Source organism: Tachypleus tridentatus, chromosome 7, assembly GCF_004210375.1.
Source record: "Tachypleus tridentatus isolate NWPU-2018 chromosome 7, ASM421037v1, whole genome shotgun sequence".
NCBI lineage: Eukaryota > Metazoa > Arthropoda > Merostomata > Xiphosura > Limulidae > Tachypleus > Tachypleus tridentatus.
In genome coordinates this window covers 13,271,024-13,287,070 of record NC_134831.1, presented here as the reverse complement: position 1 = coordinate 13,287,070, position 16,047 = coordinate 13,271,024, and the positions used below count along the sequence as shown (strand labels likewise).

Below are 16,047 nucleotides of genomic sequence, written 5' to 3'. Positions count from 1 at the left end.
TTTTTAACTTGTATTTTGTTTAAGAGGCCTGACACTGCCAGGTGGTTAGGGCACTCAACTCAGAATTTATGGAGCATAGGTTCGAATCTCCAACCCAACATACATGCTTGCCCTTTCAGATGAGGGAGCATTATAATGTGATGGTCAATCCTACTATTCATTGGTAAGAGTAGCCTAAGAGTTGGCAGTGGTGTATTTATGTAGGGTCAAGAGGGGGCTCAGCCCCAGGTACCATGGTCTTATTGGGGGCCCAATGATAATTTTATTGTGTAAAATTACATTACATGTAGGGCTCACCCAACCTAGAATCTGCCACTAGTGGGTGGTGATGACTAGCTGCCTTACTTCTAGTCTTTCACTGCTGAATTAGGGATGGCTTGTGCAGATAGCCCTCATGTAGCTTTGTGGAAAATTTATAATAAACCTTTGTTCAAGATCCTTACAAATTCTTCAAGAAGTTTTTAATTCTTTATAGTTAACTATTTTAAATTGTGTGTTTTCATTATAGGTATGGAACCCTTAATCCAGTTCATGGATCCTCAAAAGGTATATATATATTTATGTTCTTAGAATGTATTTTAACATTCAGTGTTATTACAGTATGTTAAATCTTATGTACAAAAGCTATGTTATATATGTTTTAAATTTCTGCTAACAGAACGTCATAGAATTTTGATTTGTGTTCTAAAAATCTATAAATAATTTTAAAGTAAATAGTTATTGTAAACAGTTGAGGAACTTTAGCATCCTTATGAGATTCCATTGAGTATTCAGTGAAACCGAAAATGACAGTCTCAGTGCAGTTTTTTCTCTCATTTGATAAGTTAGTTTTTTCTTTAAAGAGAGAGGCAATTTATATCTGTAGATTTAATTTGAATAAGAAAGTGAAGCTAAATTTTCTCAGTTTCTAATATTGTAGTCAGTGAGGTTTATCACAGGTGTGACTATAGTTGAAACTTTTATTCCTCTTAATAGTTCAAAACAAGCTGAAAATAATTATCAAAATCAGTACAGTAAAGATGTCTCTGACACAGTTTTGTTTTTTGTTAACATTAATTTGTGTATATATTCTGTGCACTATATAGTGTTTTTGTTGGGTATGTCATTATATTGGGAACTGCTTCTGCTGTGTTAGGTGCATGTTTTGACATGAAGCATTATTGATATTCATTCGTGAAATATTGTATACTTCTAGTGAATAGTTTTACCATTTTTATGGTAAGTTGAAATGACTTAATTTAGTTTAATTTTTTAATGTTTATTTTTAGATTAAGTTTTATATTAAATACATGGCATAAAGTTACTAATGTACTTCTTAGTGACTTAACTGATAATTCCATGGCAAACTCGGTAGAATAAGTGAGGGGTTTTCATCATTTTCACATATGCAAGTGCATGTGTTTATTATATGAAGAACAACAAATATGCTAATTTACAGTTAACAGTTATTTTAGTGAATATTTTACCTCTTTTGTAAATCTTTATTTTCATCCAGTAACTTTAAAAAAATGTTTTCACAGCAAATATTTCTAACTTGGGCAATGGAACAAGCATAAAACTATATAAGATGTGAATAAATTATGAAAAATTACTCCTGACCTCTGTATAAGATCTATTTATTACATAACTTTGAAAAGTTTTGATAATTGAAATCTGGAAGTAATTTATCTAATTTGTTATCAGTATAAGTTGTTCATCAGATATAGAACTTCAAATAGTAAAATAATTTATTAGTGACATTATAAACAATCCTTGTTTTATTTTTTAAAGCCTGAACCACCATTTGCAGTTACAAGGTATGCAGATATGAATGTGGGAAATTCATTGGCTGAATATGTTGTTGGTCAGATAATTAATAATGAGAGGAAATTCTACCAAAAGTGGGAATCACAAAAGCAAAAAAATATGGTAGGTGTATAAACCTTTTTTATAGAAAATAATACACACAGCCTTATGTTTAAAGATTTCTGAACTTCCTTGGTAACATTTAAGATATTGTCATCATTGTTGGATAATGATCCTTTGTGGTAATTCAAAGATAAAACAGTTACAATTACTTGATATCCACAATAATTAAATATTTGAGGACTTTGTGTGCAAGGATGGATATGGTTATTTATATTGGATGGAATGAAAGAGAAGAGACAGCATAAGCTGTAATAAAATGGATTTAAGCCACACACTTGGATCTGTAGATTCCTTCCCAGATCTGTTGAGGCTCATTTGTTAGACTAATTTGTCATATCCTTGCTGATGGATCTAAACAGGCTTTGACTTTGCTTCGTTATCTTCACTCCCATTCCAGACATGCTCATCGTCCTCCATAGTTATTTCACTATCATTCACATGAGTCACAGCCTCATAAAATAAACCTCACTACTGTGTCTAAACCAATTATCTTTGAACACTCCAGATGATAAATGGTTTGAATTACATAACTGTAGTCTAAATGTTCTTTCATCTAAATACACTGTTGTCCAAAATCTTAAGGGCAATGAACAGAAAGAAAAAATATGCATTTTGCATTGTTAGACTCAACCACTTATTTGAGGAGAGCTTTGAAAGATGAAAATAAGGAAAGGTAAAATGAAAATTAAAAAACTTTTTTAGCATTTAATAGAGAAAATGGAAACACTATGAAATTAGCCTAAATACTAGCTGGTCAAAAGTTTAAGACGATTCTGAAACGAAGCATAAATCGGTAAACATGAAACAAACATGTCATTTGTGTTTGAGCATTAGCATTGTGAACATCTCCCACTGACATCTCCTGTGTTACATTGGGTAAAAGCATGGCAAAGGCTAAAACGTTGACAGAGTTTGAATGTGGCAGAATTGTCGAGCTGCAAAAGCAAGGTCTCTCAATGTGCCATCGCTGGTGAGATTGGGTTTACTAAAACTGCTGTTGGAAATTTCTTAAAAGACCCTGAGGGATACGGAATGATAATTTTAAGTGGTCTGCCCAAGAAAATTTCGCTGGCATTGAGCAGGAGGATTTGACGGGTTGTCCAACAAGACACCAGCCAATCATTGGGCCTGATTAAGGTCCTGACGGATGCAGCTCAAGAACAATAAGACGACATCTACGAAAGAAAGGCTTTAAAAATCGTAAACTTCTTCAAAGGTCACACCTCCTTCCACACCACAAAAGAAGCACCAAACATGGGACATAGAAAAGTGGAAGAAGGTTTTGTTCTCTGATGAGAAAAAATTTAACCTAGATGGTCTAGATGGCTTTCAATGTTATTGGCACAATAAGGATATCCCACTGACGATATTTCATCTTTCGAAGCTGTACTCAAATAAGTGGTGGAGTCTAACAATGGAAAATGCATATTTTTCTTTATGTTCATTGGCCTTAAGATTTTGGTCAGCAGTGTATCTGCCAGTTTAGCTTGTTAAAATTGAAACACTTTATTAATTGAGAAAAAGAAGCTTTTCTGTTAGTAGTAAAAATAAATTTATTGTGTGAAAATTATTATAATACACTAAAATTATCTCATGAACAAATAGATAGCTTTTGTGATTGGATCTGAAAAATAACATCACAGAGTGAATTCAGCGCGTGACCTTAAATTGGTTTAGTATGTTCCAGGCTAGAATAGTAAACAAATATTAGACATTCTGGGAATATGAAATATATATTCTGTAAGGTTGATATATGTTAGAAAACATGAGCTTTACTGATAAGATTACTTAGTTCCTTTTGCACTTAATGATTCTCAACTTAATGCTCCCCTAATTTCCAGATTTCCTCTAGTGGTAAACAGGGGTAATATAGCAGTGGGGGTTCATATTTTTCTACCAGTTTAGATGGCCATGTCTTTACAAGTGCTTGATTGTTTGGATGTAAATGCAGCATGCATTCCATAAGAGATCTTGGGCCATTTGCATTTGGAGGAGTTAGGATTTCAAATCAGCAAATCAGTCTTTTGGTACTGTTTCTGGTGATGGTTAATTTTTCTGTCATCTCTGTGGGACATGACAATTATGATTAGTCCTATCAACTGGATGGTTCAGATGTGATACAGTTTCTTACAGGCGTGTTTCTATGGTGCTAGCCATAGGTATTCTTCAGATGTTTTTGAAAGGTACTGTTCTTGGTAATTTTACACCAGTCTTTCCATCTTTTTAATGGGGAATTCTAGCTGTACCTTTGCTTCCCACTTGTGGCTCTGTTTTTTATGCCTAATCTTGAAGGATTGAATTTAACTACCCAGATGGAAGGGTGTGTTACATTCCCATTGGTGGATGGTTGTTGCAGTATAATTTGTCTGCTTGAACACCGCTGAAAGACATGGTTTACATATGGAATTAGGTGGAATTTCAAAACTAGTGATGAGTGAAAATTTGTGCTCCAGAGGGCAGTCAAATAGAGAATAGCTGTAACTGTGAGAGGAAGTAGGTACTGGAAATAAATATTCAGTGTTTGAAAATATTAACTTTTGATGAAATTACAATTTAGAATTTGAGTTACCTTCAGATATCTTTTTTTGAATTTGGTATTGTTATACATATTGCTATAACATAGCCCCATAGTTCTTTGCAACCAGTTATGTATGCTAATTTAATATTCCAATTTATGCACACATTCCTTTTTTGTTGATGTTAGTAATAGCAGAAGATGTTGTGAGTCAGCAACAAATTTAGCAGTATCTAGTAAATTTTATTTTTCTGTAAAACCAGGAAATTTAAAGAAAAGCCACGTAATTTCATTTTTTTTAGGGATTTTCATAACCATGAGTATCGTATACTGAGTGAACTTACCATTGGAATATTTGGAGCTGGAAATCTGGGATCAACAGGTAAAATATTGAGTTAACTTCTCTGAGGTAGCAGTTAACAATACTTTTCTTTCTACATACCAAATCCACAAACCTCAAAGTTTATAGGGATCATGAAACTGCATGCAAGTATGTAATTGAATTACAACACTTTAAACTTGTGTTTCTTGATTGAACAGACAGTTTGTTGTGAAGAGGATTTAGTGACTGCAGAGGTAGTAGTGGTTTGTATCAAATATTTTCACTTTCACTCTTTACTACTCTTTCTCCAGTAATTTTTTGCTGCATTTTTGGGCTTCTTTCTTGCATGAGCCTCCATCACCCGAATTTTTAATTAAACGAATCTCTTCTTTTTCCTTTTTCTTCATCCACTTGACATATTTGTTAATTTTATGCTTTATTGCTTAGGAGGCTTTCTATTATGAACGAAACATCTTCACTGGAAGAACTTCCAAATAAGTGTTTTCCACTTTGATCTTAATTTTCTTATGTTTTGTTCTAATTATCTTGTATTTTTATATTTTGAGATGGACTTTGTCAGGTTTTCTCTTTTCTGTCTTTTGCCTTCCTCAGTCTCCCCTCAGTGTGGATTCCTGTATGTGGTGAAGGGACCTCCCAGGGATCTAAACATTCACCCACGTGTTTGCCATGCTTGGTGGCCTGTGAAAGGCAGGAAAGGATCCTAGTGGTTAAGGGTTCAACCCTAACACACCACTTTGGCTTTGAATTCCTGCAGACGGGTTGCCTTCCAGTGGCCCTCTTTGGGTCAGTCGGCTGGTTCACTTGGGCTAGGGTCACCCAAGTACCAGTGTTGGATGTTTTCAACAGGTGTTGTGAACATTATCTGATTCTGATGCTAGTGTTTTGGTATAGTACTCATGAAACCCTGGCATTGCTGCACTGCACTTGCTTGACACTGTTGTGCATCCCCTTGTATGGCTTCATAGTGGATGGGGTCAGTGGGCACAGAAATATGTGGATCCTCAAAAAAAACTGAAATGAAATACTGAAAAAACAGTCCATAGGTAAATGACCATGTCTTGAAGATTCTGAGCATCAATATTCAACATCTGTAACATCTGTTATACCTCATTTCTTATACTACATTCTGTTTCAGACAAACCTTGAGGGCAAATGTCTCTTTCTTTCATTCAGAAGGGACTAGAGGGACTTGGTGGCACTCCAAAGTCAGTAAAGAAGATTTGATCTGGTGACATATTGGTGTAAACATCCACATCTCAACACAGTGAACTCCATTTGCATTCAAAGGTGATTGGGAATATACCTATTGAGGTCACACCTCATGCCACTTTGAATTCATCATGAGGAGTTATTGTTGAGAGGGATTTGAAGAACATTCCTGAGTCAGAGATTCTTGTTGGTTTCTCCACCCAAGGAATTTTTGCAGTGAGGCGTATCTCCACTCAAAAAGATGGAATTATGATGCCAACCAATGTCCTTGTTCTAACATTTACATCATCACGTCCACCTGCCACCATCAAGGCAGGTTATTTTAATTGCAGGGTACAGCCATACATTCCAAACCCTCTCGGATGTTTCCAGTGTCAACAGTTCTGTCACTTAAAGACGTGATGTTCTGGTTCCTTGATGTGTGTTTGTTGCAGTGGCAAGGACCATGATGTTTATGAGTGTGAAACAGACCCTCATTCTGTCATTTGCAATGGTTCTCACCCATCCTAATTTTGTTCTTGTCCTAAATGGTTGGAAGAAAAACTAGGTGCAGCATTTGGAAAGGATTTTATAATATTACTTATCCTGAGGCTCAAAAATTGCTGTCCACCCATTCATCTCTTATGTGTGCTGCTGCAATTCATTCCACTACTACAGTGGGAGTGCAGACGGATCTCCCTGTGCCTCCAAAAGAATTGTTCTTAAACCAAATGACCTCCATGGTTAAAAGTTGATGAATCAACTTCAACACCTATCTCTGTCCCTTACATACATTTCAGCAAGTCCCAAGATCCACTTCCTTTGGTTTTGGGCACAGGTATTTCCTTGGGTACATCTTCTCCCAGCCCAAGATGCAACACCTGCTCAGTCAACCCAGGGTATGATCCATGGAGGTCAATAAACCTCCATTGAATGAAGACAGTGAAGAAAAAAGGCTTTATCCTAAACTGAATTTAGGATCTCCACTTAATTTGCCTACACATAAATAAAAGTGGCCACCTTGATACAAAGGAACTGTCAAGGTTTATGTTCTAATCTGGATGACATCAAAACACTCCTTGCTTCCTGCCATCTGGTATGTTTTTCCTTATAGGAAACATTTCTGAAAGTGGCTGATACATTCACCTTTTGGCAGTTTTCTTTATACAGAAATGAAAGGCTGTGTGATGGATGAGTGCATGGAGGGCTGGCAATGTTGGTTGATCAGCATATGTTCACCCTATGTTTGCCACTTGACACACTCTCGGAGGCCATAGCCATCCGTGTTTCCTTGGGTCACACCATCACTGTTTGTTCTCTCTACCTGTTGCCTGGATAGACCTATTATCAATCAGACGTTGATACTCTCATTGAACAGTTGCTGCCTCCCTTTTTAATCCTGTGGGACTTTAATGGACATCTTCCCCTCTGGGGAAGTGCTGATATTGATAGGAGGGGTTGCTCTGTAGAGCATATATTTTCTGATCACAACCTTTCTCTTTTGAATATTGATTCTTCTACTTATTTTCATGCACCTAGTCAGTCCTTTACTGCCATTTTCCCATTTTTCATGTAGGGTTTACAATAATCCACGAGGCAGTGATAATTTTCCTATAATTTTGAGATAGACTGGCCGTGGTTGATGTCACTTGACCCATGTGCCCTGGTGGAAGCTGGATCAAGCAAACTGGCCCTCTTTCGCTGCTCTCCCTGAACTTGATTCTGCCATTGTCTGTAAGCCATCAATAGATGATTGTGTGGCATTAGTAACTGACTGTATTATACAGACAGCTGCTCAATGTATTCAACACGTATTCAAACCTCAACGTGTTTTCAATGATATTCTCATCTGTAGTGGAATTCTGCCTGCCACATGGCATGGAAGGCTCAAAAATGGGCCTGGGATACTTTTTGTAGGTATCCCACAGTCTTGCACCTCATTGCTTTCTAGTAGGCTTGTGTACATGCTCGGTGGGTGAAGGAATCTTGGATTAAGTTCACAACCAGCATATCTTCTACAACCAGTTCCGAAGTCATATGGGACAAGATTTGAAGGTCACTGGGCAATATAACTCTGTCCCCCTCTCGATCTTGCTCTCTGATGGCCAGGAAGTAGCTGATACCTGGAGCATCGCCAATACTCTTGGTGAAAGCTTTTGCTGGGTACCTATCACTTCTGCTTCTTCCTCCACCTTCTTAGCCATCAACACTCGGGCAGAGCATTCACCTCTTTCCTTTCGAACCGATTTTCTCTATGACTGTAATCGTCCTTTTACATTGATGGAACTCAAAACTGGCCCTTCATCGGTTTTGCAGTACATCGGTTGCACCTGATGATGTTCACTATGAAATGCTTTGCCATCTATCTCCTGCTTCTCTTGCTATTCTTCTGGTTGTTTTTAACCAGATCTGGCAGGAGTATGTTTTTCCTGATGTCTGGCACCAGGTTATTATCATACTTTTCTCTAAGCCTGAGAAGGACCCAGGATTCCTTCAAACTGCTATTCAGTTCCTTTGATGAGCTGTCTCTGTAAGACCTTAGAGAGAATGTTTAATGCTCGTCTTATTTGGTTCCTCAAATCAAATGATCTCCTCTCACCCACTCAGTTTTTTAACTCATTTTCTTTTGTCTGGGACTGATGCACCAATGTTTAGTCTGTGTAACGTTCAGGTCACAATAAGCCACATTTTACTGTCTTGCCATCATTATGACTCTCAACGATGGCACCATTTTAAACATGTTTTGTCCCAAGGTTTTTCTGTAACTTTAGACAGTGTTATTGATGATGGTGAAACTGTCCACCTTGGAAATGTTTTAAGTTTTTTTAATTTATACGTTAGACATTTTATAATGTGATTCCCTTTTAAGAATCAAAGTCCATCTAGTCCGATTTGAAAGTAGAAAGTGGCCATTACATTAAATAACTTGAAACCAGGACTGGAAAGGTTAACTTCAGGTGAGTAATGCTGCTGTTTGAACTACTAGTTAGTCATCCTGGCGAATTATTATTAAAATTTTGCTATGCATTTTTTATAACTTTTATTACCTTTTGAAAATGGTCATAATGTCAAATAACTCGGAACCAGGACTGGAAAGGCCAATTTTAGGTGATTGACGGTGGTTTTTGTAATTATCTCTTAGTCTTCCTGGCAAGTTATGATAATTACTATTATGCTACAGAAAATCTTTTACAATTTGTATTACTGTAGTTTTTCACTTGTCTCTGTAGATTGGATGTAAACATTGGTTTTAATGCTATTTTTGTGTTTTTTAAACTTTGTATTGTTTTACCTTAATTTCGTTTTATGAATTTTACAAAATTTACTTTAATTTTAACTTTTTACTGGATGTTTTGTGCAGATAGCCTAGCTGCTTTGTGCCATAAAACACCAAACTAAGCAACCCACCAACCCTCAGTCTTCTCTGTGAATATTTGTCTTTTTCTCTGTAATTTGTTTTTAATAGTACATTTATACAGTGACATCTTGATCTGATACTGTTTATCAGCAGCCATATGTTCTCTGTCTGGATTCTTACGCTTGTGGTCAGGAGAGCCACAAGAGGTTCCTAATTGTATATGTCCTTGCAGGAGCATCTTTTTCCTTATTACAAGTGTTTGGAGGTGAATTTCTTCAAGATTTAATGTAGTATGAGAGAACAATGTATAAGGTATTTGCCTACTACTATATGTTGCTTGTGGTTCTTTCTCCTAAAATTTTTAAAATGTTTGAGTCTTTAATCCTAACCCCTTTCAAAACTTCTCCTGTATTTGTGGTGTTTTATTCTGACTAAACAAAGAAATGAAACTTACAGTTTTACTTATCAGAACATTTTACTTTACAATGTAACTAAACCTTAGTTAATAAGTTGTTTTTTGTCTCTAAGCCTAAGTGTAATAGAACTGTTTGGATGTGTAGAACATAAGTGGATTTTATATAATGCCGTTTTTTTGTGTCTTCATTACAGTTGCCAAATTTCTAAAACAGAGAGGTGCTACAGTACTGGGATTGGTGAGAAGTGCTCATAAAACAGGAAAACCTGAGTTTGACAAGTAAGATAGTTATTAAACATTTCTGATCTGCATGTGTAACATCATCAATTTTAAAATGATGTGAATCAATCTTTGATGTCATAATATCTGTATTTATTACAATAATATGACAAAAAAAAAATTTGGAAGAGGATCGAAAATTGAGTCAGACTGACTTTGGCAATTTAACAGACAAATCATTTGTACAAAACTAAAGTAATTCATCTGATTTTTTTGTGTACAACAGATACATTCTTTGTGTATTTTGACTAACAGCTTAGCACATTTCATGACTATGTATAGTGTGGCTACCTTGTTTTATTCATTAAATACAGTGATATCTCTACAATTAGACAAAATAGGAGATCATTATTTTATATTCTTTTCCTTCAGGAATAGTAATTTGTATTTCTATTACATACAAGACTTGTAGACATATCGCAAACATGTAATTTGAACCAGTGCTGCATTCAACATACTATGTGACACACAAAAATTGATGTTTGGCTGTGTTTAAGTACTTATTTTGGATAAAAAAATTAAATAATGAATGATATGCAAAGTTTAATTATGATCTGCAGTTTGATACTAAACTTAATGACATAAATTCATATGTTAGTAGTTCAATAAAATATTGAATGTGAGTCAACAAATAAGCTAATGTGGTCTTTGAATTGTGGCTCATGAAAAGTGTTAAATATTGCACTGAAGTAGAGGATGTATACATATGTTGACTGAGTATATGAAAAGGAGTAATAAATCAAAGTGAAGTAAATTACTCATTAATGGGATGAGATATAACTGAGCATTGTGGTAATTTGAGTTATTAAAAAATTCCTATATGAAAATTCTTAGTATTGATTTAAGGGGTTCCTTGAGGTTATATCAGTGAAATATGAGAACTGTATGATAGAAGTAGTAATTTTCTTCTTACCATAAATATGATCTTTGAGTGATGTTTTCATAAGACTGAGTCAGTGAAAGCTGCAATAGTTCATAAACCAATCTGTAGTAGAAATACTTTATTAGAACATCTAGAGTGGACAAAGAACTTGTCAAATTTCATGAAGATACAATTGCCAAAATTGAAGTTCTATTACCCGTATCCTCACAGTTCTAGGGTTCGTCCAGTTTGAAAACGTTTACATTGTGTAGATTCACATTGGGGCAAATTATGTATAGATGTAATAATTCCAAGAAACAAAAAATTAGTTTATAATCATGGAGCCTTTAACTTGATTTTATACCATTTATTTGACTGTATGTGATTTAACACACTGTATGATACTAAGCAATTTTTTTAATTTTGTCTTTAACAACACAAGATGCAAAGATCTTACCAAACAAAAGTGGAAAAAATCACCGATTATCTGTATAAAATACATGAAGGACACTAATTATAATTAGTGGGATAAATTGCAGAGTTGGTGGTATTTGTATCTATATTTTTGCATTGTAAGTATCGTAGTGGGCCCAAGATTTTGGATCCACCAGTAATTTGATGCATTTAATAAAGGTTTTCTTCTCTCAAAGAGTTTGTTTTCATTTGTTAAAATCAACATTTCAAGCTTCTCTGAAAATTGTTTTTGTAGCTAATATAATTTATTGCTTGATTTTCTTGAATTTGATACCATAGATGTTTGATCTTCTAGACTTGTGACAGATTTGTCTGAAATATTACCTGACTGTGACTACATCTGTAATCTCCTTCCAAGTACTCCACATACCAAGGGCTTATTGAATGGAGAAGTGTTAAAAATGTGTCAGAAAGTGAGTGATTTTCATCGGTTTGCAAAGACTGTATATTGTGCAGTTAAGACTTTCATCATCAGTTCTGTTGTTAATTTTCATTATCAACATCTTGTGAATGATTAAATATTTTGTTTGGTTTAAGGAAGAGAAAACCTAAAGGGTTAAGTGAAATGTGAAGATGTCAAGGAAGTGTGTGGTGTTTCTGAGTAACACACAAACATGAGCATTTTCATGGTCTAATTAATTAACTGGATTTTTAACTCCAAAAGTTATTAACGGCATTTTTAATTATACATATTTCATTAATTTTACAAAAGTAAACTGAGGAAGAAAAGAACAACAGAATAATTTTTGATCTATGTATTAGTGCTTTTATTCTTTTCAAAAACTATTTCCAATATTTCAGACCCTTACAATTAATAATGTGGAAAAAAAAAAGTTGTATGTCATTTTTTCTTGAATTAAAACTTGGTTATAATGCATCTCAAACAGCTTGCAATATAAATCAAGCATGGAGTGAAGGAACAACCTCAGAATGTACAGTACATCATTGGTTCCAAAGGTTTCATAATGGAGATGCGAGTCTTGAAGATAAGGAGGGGAGAGGACATTCTTCTGTAATTGAAAACAATCAACTTTAGCATCAGTGAAAAGAAACTTGCCAAATTGTTTCAGAAATGGCACAAGAATTGGGTGTTGGCATTTCCATAATTTTGGACTACCTTTAGCAAATTGGAAAAGTGAAAAAGCTCTGAAGGTGGTTTCCACATGAATTAAGTGAAAATTGGGAAAATTGTCATTTTGAACTGTGATTTACTCTGATTTTGTGCAACAGAAATGACCCATTTCTTGACCAAATTGTCACCAGCAATGAAAGTGGATCCTCTACAACAATGGAAAATGATTTGTGCAATGGCTCAACTGTGATGAGGCTCTAAAACATTTTACAACGCCAAAGTTGCACCAACAGAAGATTATGGTCATTATCTGGTGGTCTGAGGCCGATATCATCCATTACAGCTTGCTCAACCAAGGCCCAAATATCACGTGGAGGTTTACTGTCAAGAATTGGAAGAAATGCATAGAAATTTGCAGGAAAAAATTTGAGCATTCATCAATTGAAAAGGACCAATCTTGCATCATGATAATGCTCAGCCACACATTGCTCAAACGTAACACTCCACAAGCTCAATGAATTGGGCTATGAAACATTGTTTTATCCTCCTTACTTCCCTAGACCTGTTACTACTTTTTCAATCACTTGGACAACTTTTTACAAGACAAAAGATTCAACAACAGAGCAGCAACAGAGAATGGCTTTAAAGAAGTTTTGAGTTGTAGGACTTTAGAGTTTTATTGTCATTAAATTATCTTGTTTCTTGTTGGCAAAGGTATATAGATTCACTAGGTTCCTATTTTGATTAATAAAGCTACTTTTCAATTTCTCTATTTTTTATTAAAGCTAAACTTTTAAATTTGCCATTATTTTTTGTACAACATAACAGTATGATGCTTTGCCTTAGAACATGTGTGTAGCCATCTTCAGTTTAAAATGTGTGATAAACCTACTTTTCTGTTGATAATATAATTAAAGGAGTTAAATTCTGCTGGTGAATATGATTCCAATTTGTTTCTTTTATATTCAAACCAAAATACTACTTCTGTTCTAAATGCTTATACAGAATTGTTTTACTACTTGTATTTCTTGGCAATTTAGTTTGAACAGTACATGAAAAAGTTCCCTTAATTTGTAGAAAATGTGGTACTTCACACAGTATAAAACCAGATTCTATACTTTCTATTTTAAGGAGAGTTTCACCACTTTATATCTGTTGCCATTTGTTCTTAAGTCTATGTGGAAGATTATCTTTGAGAATTTAATATTATGCTTAATGTTAGTTTAGTCTGTTATGTCTTATAGAAACCTTTTTTCATCAATGTTGGAAGAGGAGATGTTATATCAGAAGAGGATTTAATTCATGCCTTGAAGTAAGTTTATGTGCTACTGTGAATAGTTAATTTAGCTGTGGTTTACTTTCCTTTTAATTAAAGAAAATATAACATTACTTGAACAATGTAAACAAAATTTCCTAGTGACAATTAAAAACAGAGGTGGACTAGTTAATGAGTTATATTAGAGAGGTCAGGCTAGTAACTTAGGTTGTCTTCTATAGGCATTTGAAGATTATAATAATTAAAACGGAAATTGTATGTCATAAATAAATGTGCACAGTTTCTTGTGTTTGAGTAAGTAATATTTATTGTCTATGAAAAGTGTGCATCTATTTTAAACAGTAACTTTTCTTTTTTCATCAGCTGACAGCACAGTGACTTTACACATTACATCAGACAACCTGAAAAAAAAACAACTTTGCTTTTACCCTGTAACATCTGCATCAGTAGATCTTTACAAAAAATCAAAGTTTACGTTTCATCATTGAGTAACTTGAGCTATTAGGTCTCTATGCAGTTTGGGATTTTATGTAAGAGTAGTACTTAAATTTAGTTCAAAGACCAATAAAACAATAATATTAAATAAAAATAGTTGTGAAAAGTATAAAGGATTTAATATTTAATAACTGTAATTGTCTCTTACAATCTGTAGTTATTCTAGAAAAAAAACAGATTTATTTTCTATTTTTTGTGGTGATTATAAGGTGAATGAAATGAAATAGGTTCTGTATAGTGTTAGGTTAAAGAAAATAACAGATAAAATATTACTAAAAATCTTTTAATAATCATTTAAGAGGTTCTAGAGGTTATGTGAATAAAATTTGATAACTAGAATGGAAAAATTATTTTTAATGTAAATATGAAAGTCAGCTTACATTCAAACTAGTCAGATGCTGACTCCATAAATCCACAGACAAATCTGATTTTTTTCTGTACAAAATTCTCTAAATATATACTAAACATCTGTCAAATTTCTTGAAGACACACTTAGTACATTAAAACATCCTGTATGTATACTTTCACTGTTACCTTGTGGATATGTAGAAATTAGAATGTTGGTGAAAATGACCATGCCAGTAGAGAGAGTTACTAAAGATATGGCAAGCCATTAGTTTGACCCAAGATTGACTGGTAGATGATACATGAGTTTATCAAATAATAAGGGCCCAAACGGTTGTTTTCAGTTAATTTTGAAAGACTTTATTACAAAAAAGAACATGCATTATTAGTAATCAATGCTGGCTTATACACTGCTGGCCAAAATTTTAAGGCCAATGAACATAAAGAAAAAATATGCATTTTGCATTGTTAGACTCAACCACTTATTTGAGTAGAGCTTCGAAAGATGAAAATAAGAAAAGGAAAAATAAAAAAAAAAACTTTTTAGCATTTAATAGGGAAAATGTGAACATTATGAAATTAGCCTAAATGCTAGCTGGTCAAAAGTTTAAGACCATACAAAAAGAAGTCCTAAACAGGGTAGGAAATGCCCAACAAGAGGTCTCAGTAGTGAGTTGCACGGCCGTCATTGGGAATAACTGCAAACATTCGTTTTGGCATGGTTGACATAAGCATTTGGCTGGCTGGAATGTTATTCCAAGTGGTGAAGATGGCTTCAGAAAGATCATGCACTGTTTGGAATTGGCGTTCATTTCTATAAACTTTCCTTTCCATCCACCCCCAAATATATTCAGTGGGATTCAGTTCGGGGCAAACATGTTGGATGGTCCAAAAGAATCATATTATTTGTCATGAAAAAGTCCTTTGTTCTGCAGGCATTGTGAATTGCAGCGTTGTCCTGCTGAAAGATCTAGTCATTTCCACATAACCGATAGCCTTCAGTCAATAAGGATGTTCTTTCCAACCAGCCAGTGTAGCCAGCTGCTGTTTGATGCCCCTTTATTTCCTGAAGCTTTATTGTTCCATGGAAGGCAAAAGCACCACAGATCATGATGGAACCTTCTACACTGTATCATGTAGAAAATGTCTCCGGTGGGATTTCCTTATCATGCCAGTAACTTTGGAAGCCATCTGGACCATCCAGGTTAAATTTTTCTCATCAAAGAACAAAACCTTCTTCCACTTTTCTATGTCTCGTGTTTGGTGCTTTTCAGCAAAGGATAACCGAGCTGTTTCATGGTGTGGAAGGAGGAGTGGCCTTTGAAAACGTTTACGGTTTTTAAAGCCTTTCTCTCGTAGATGCCGTCTTATTGTTTTTGAGCTGCATTCTGCATCTGTAAGGGCCTTAATCTGGCTCGATGATTGGCTGGTATCTTGTCGGTCAACACGTTGAATCCTCCTGCACAATCCTTCCACTTTTCTATGTCTCGTGTTTGGTGCTTTTCAGCAAAGGATAA

At 34.7% G+C, this 16,047-nt stretch overlaps 1 protein-coding gene across 11 annotated transcripts in view; it reads left to right on the top strand.

Annotated features, from left to right (window-relative positions):
* The window catches only part of LOC143255141 (glyoxylate/hydroxypyruvate reductase A-like), a 32,447-nt gene that overhangs the window by 10,641 nt on the left and 5,759 nt on the right, over positions 1–16,047 (top strand). For 9 of the 11 annotated variants that reach the window (XR_013030450.1, XM_076510360.1, XM_076510361.1 and 6 more), the window contains 7 exons: positions 509–546; positions 1,771–1,806; positions 1,883–1,908; positions 4,726–4,805; positions 9,922–10,006; positions 11,638–11,755; positions 13,659–13,726. Coding sequence is in view for 10 of the 11 variants with exons in the window: in XM_076510360.1 (XP_076366475.1) it covers positions 509–546; positions 1,771–1,806; positions 1,883–1,908; positions 4,726–4,805; positions 9,922–10,006; positions 11,638–11,755; positions 13,659–13,726 (451 nt within the window). In the remaining variant the exon portion in view is untranslated. The remainder of the gene's footprint in view (positions 1–508; positions 547–1,770; positions 1,807–1,882; positions 1,909–4,725; positions 4,806–9,921; positions 10,007–11,637; positions 11,756–13,658; positions 13,727–16,047) is intronic. The other 2 variants (XM_076510362.1, XM_076510358.1) reach the window with 1 other exon arrangement.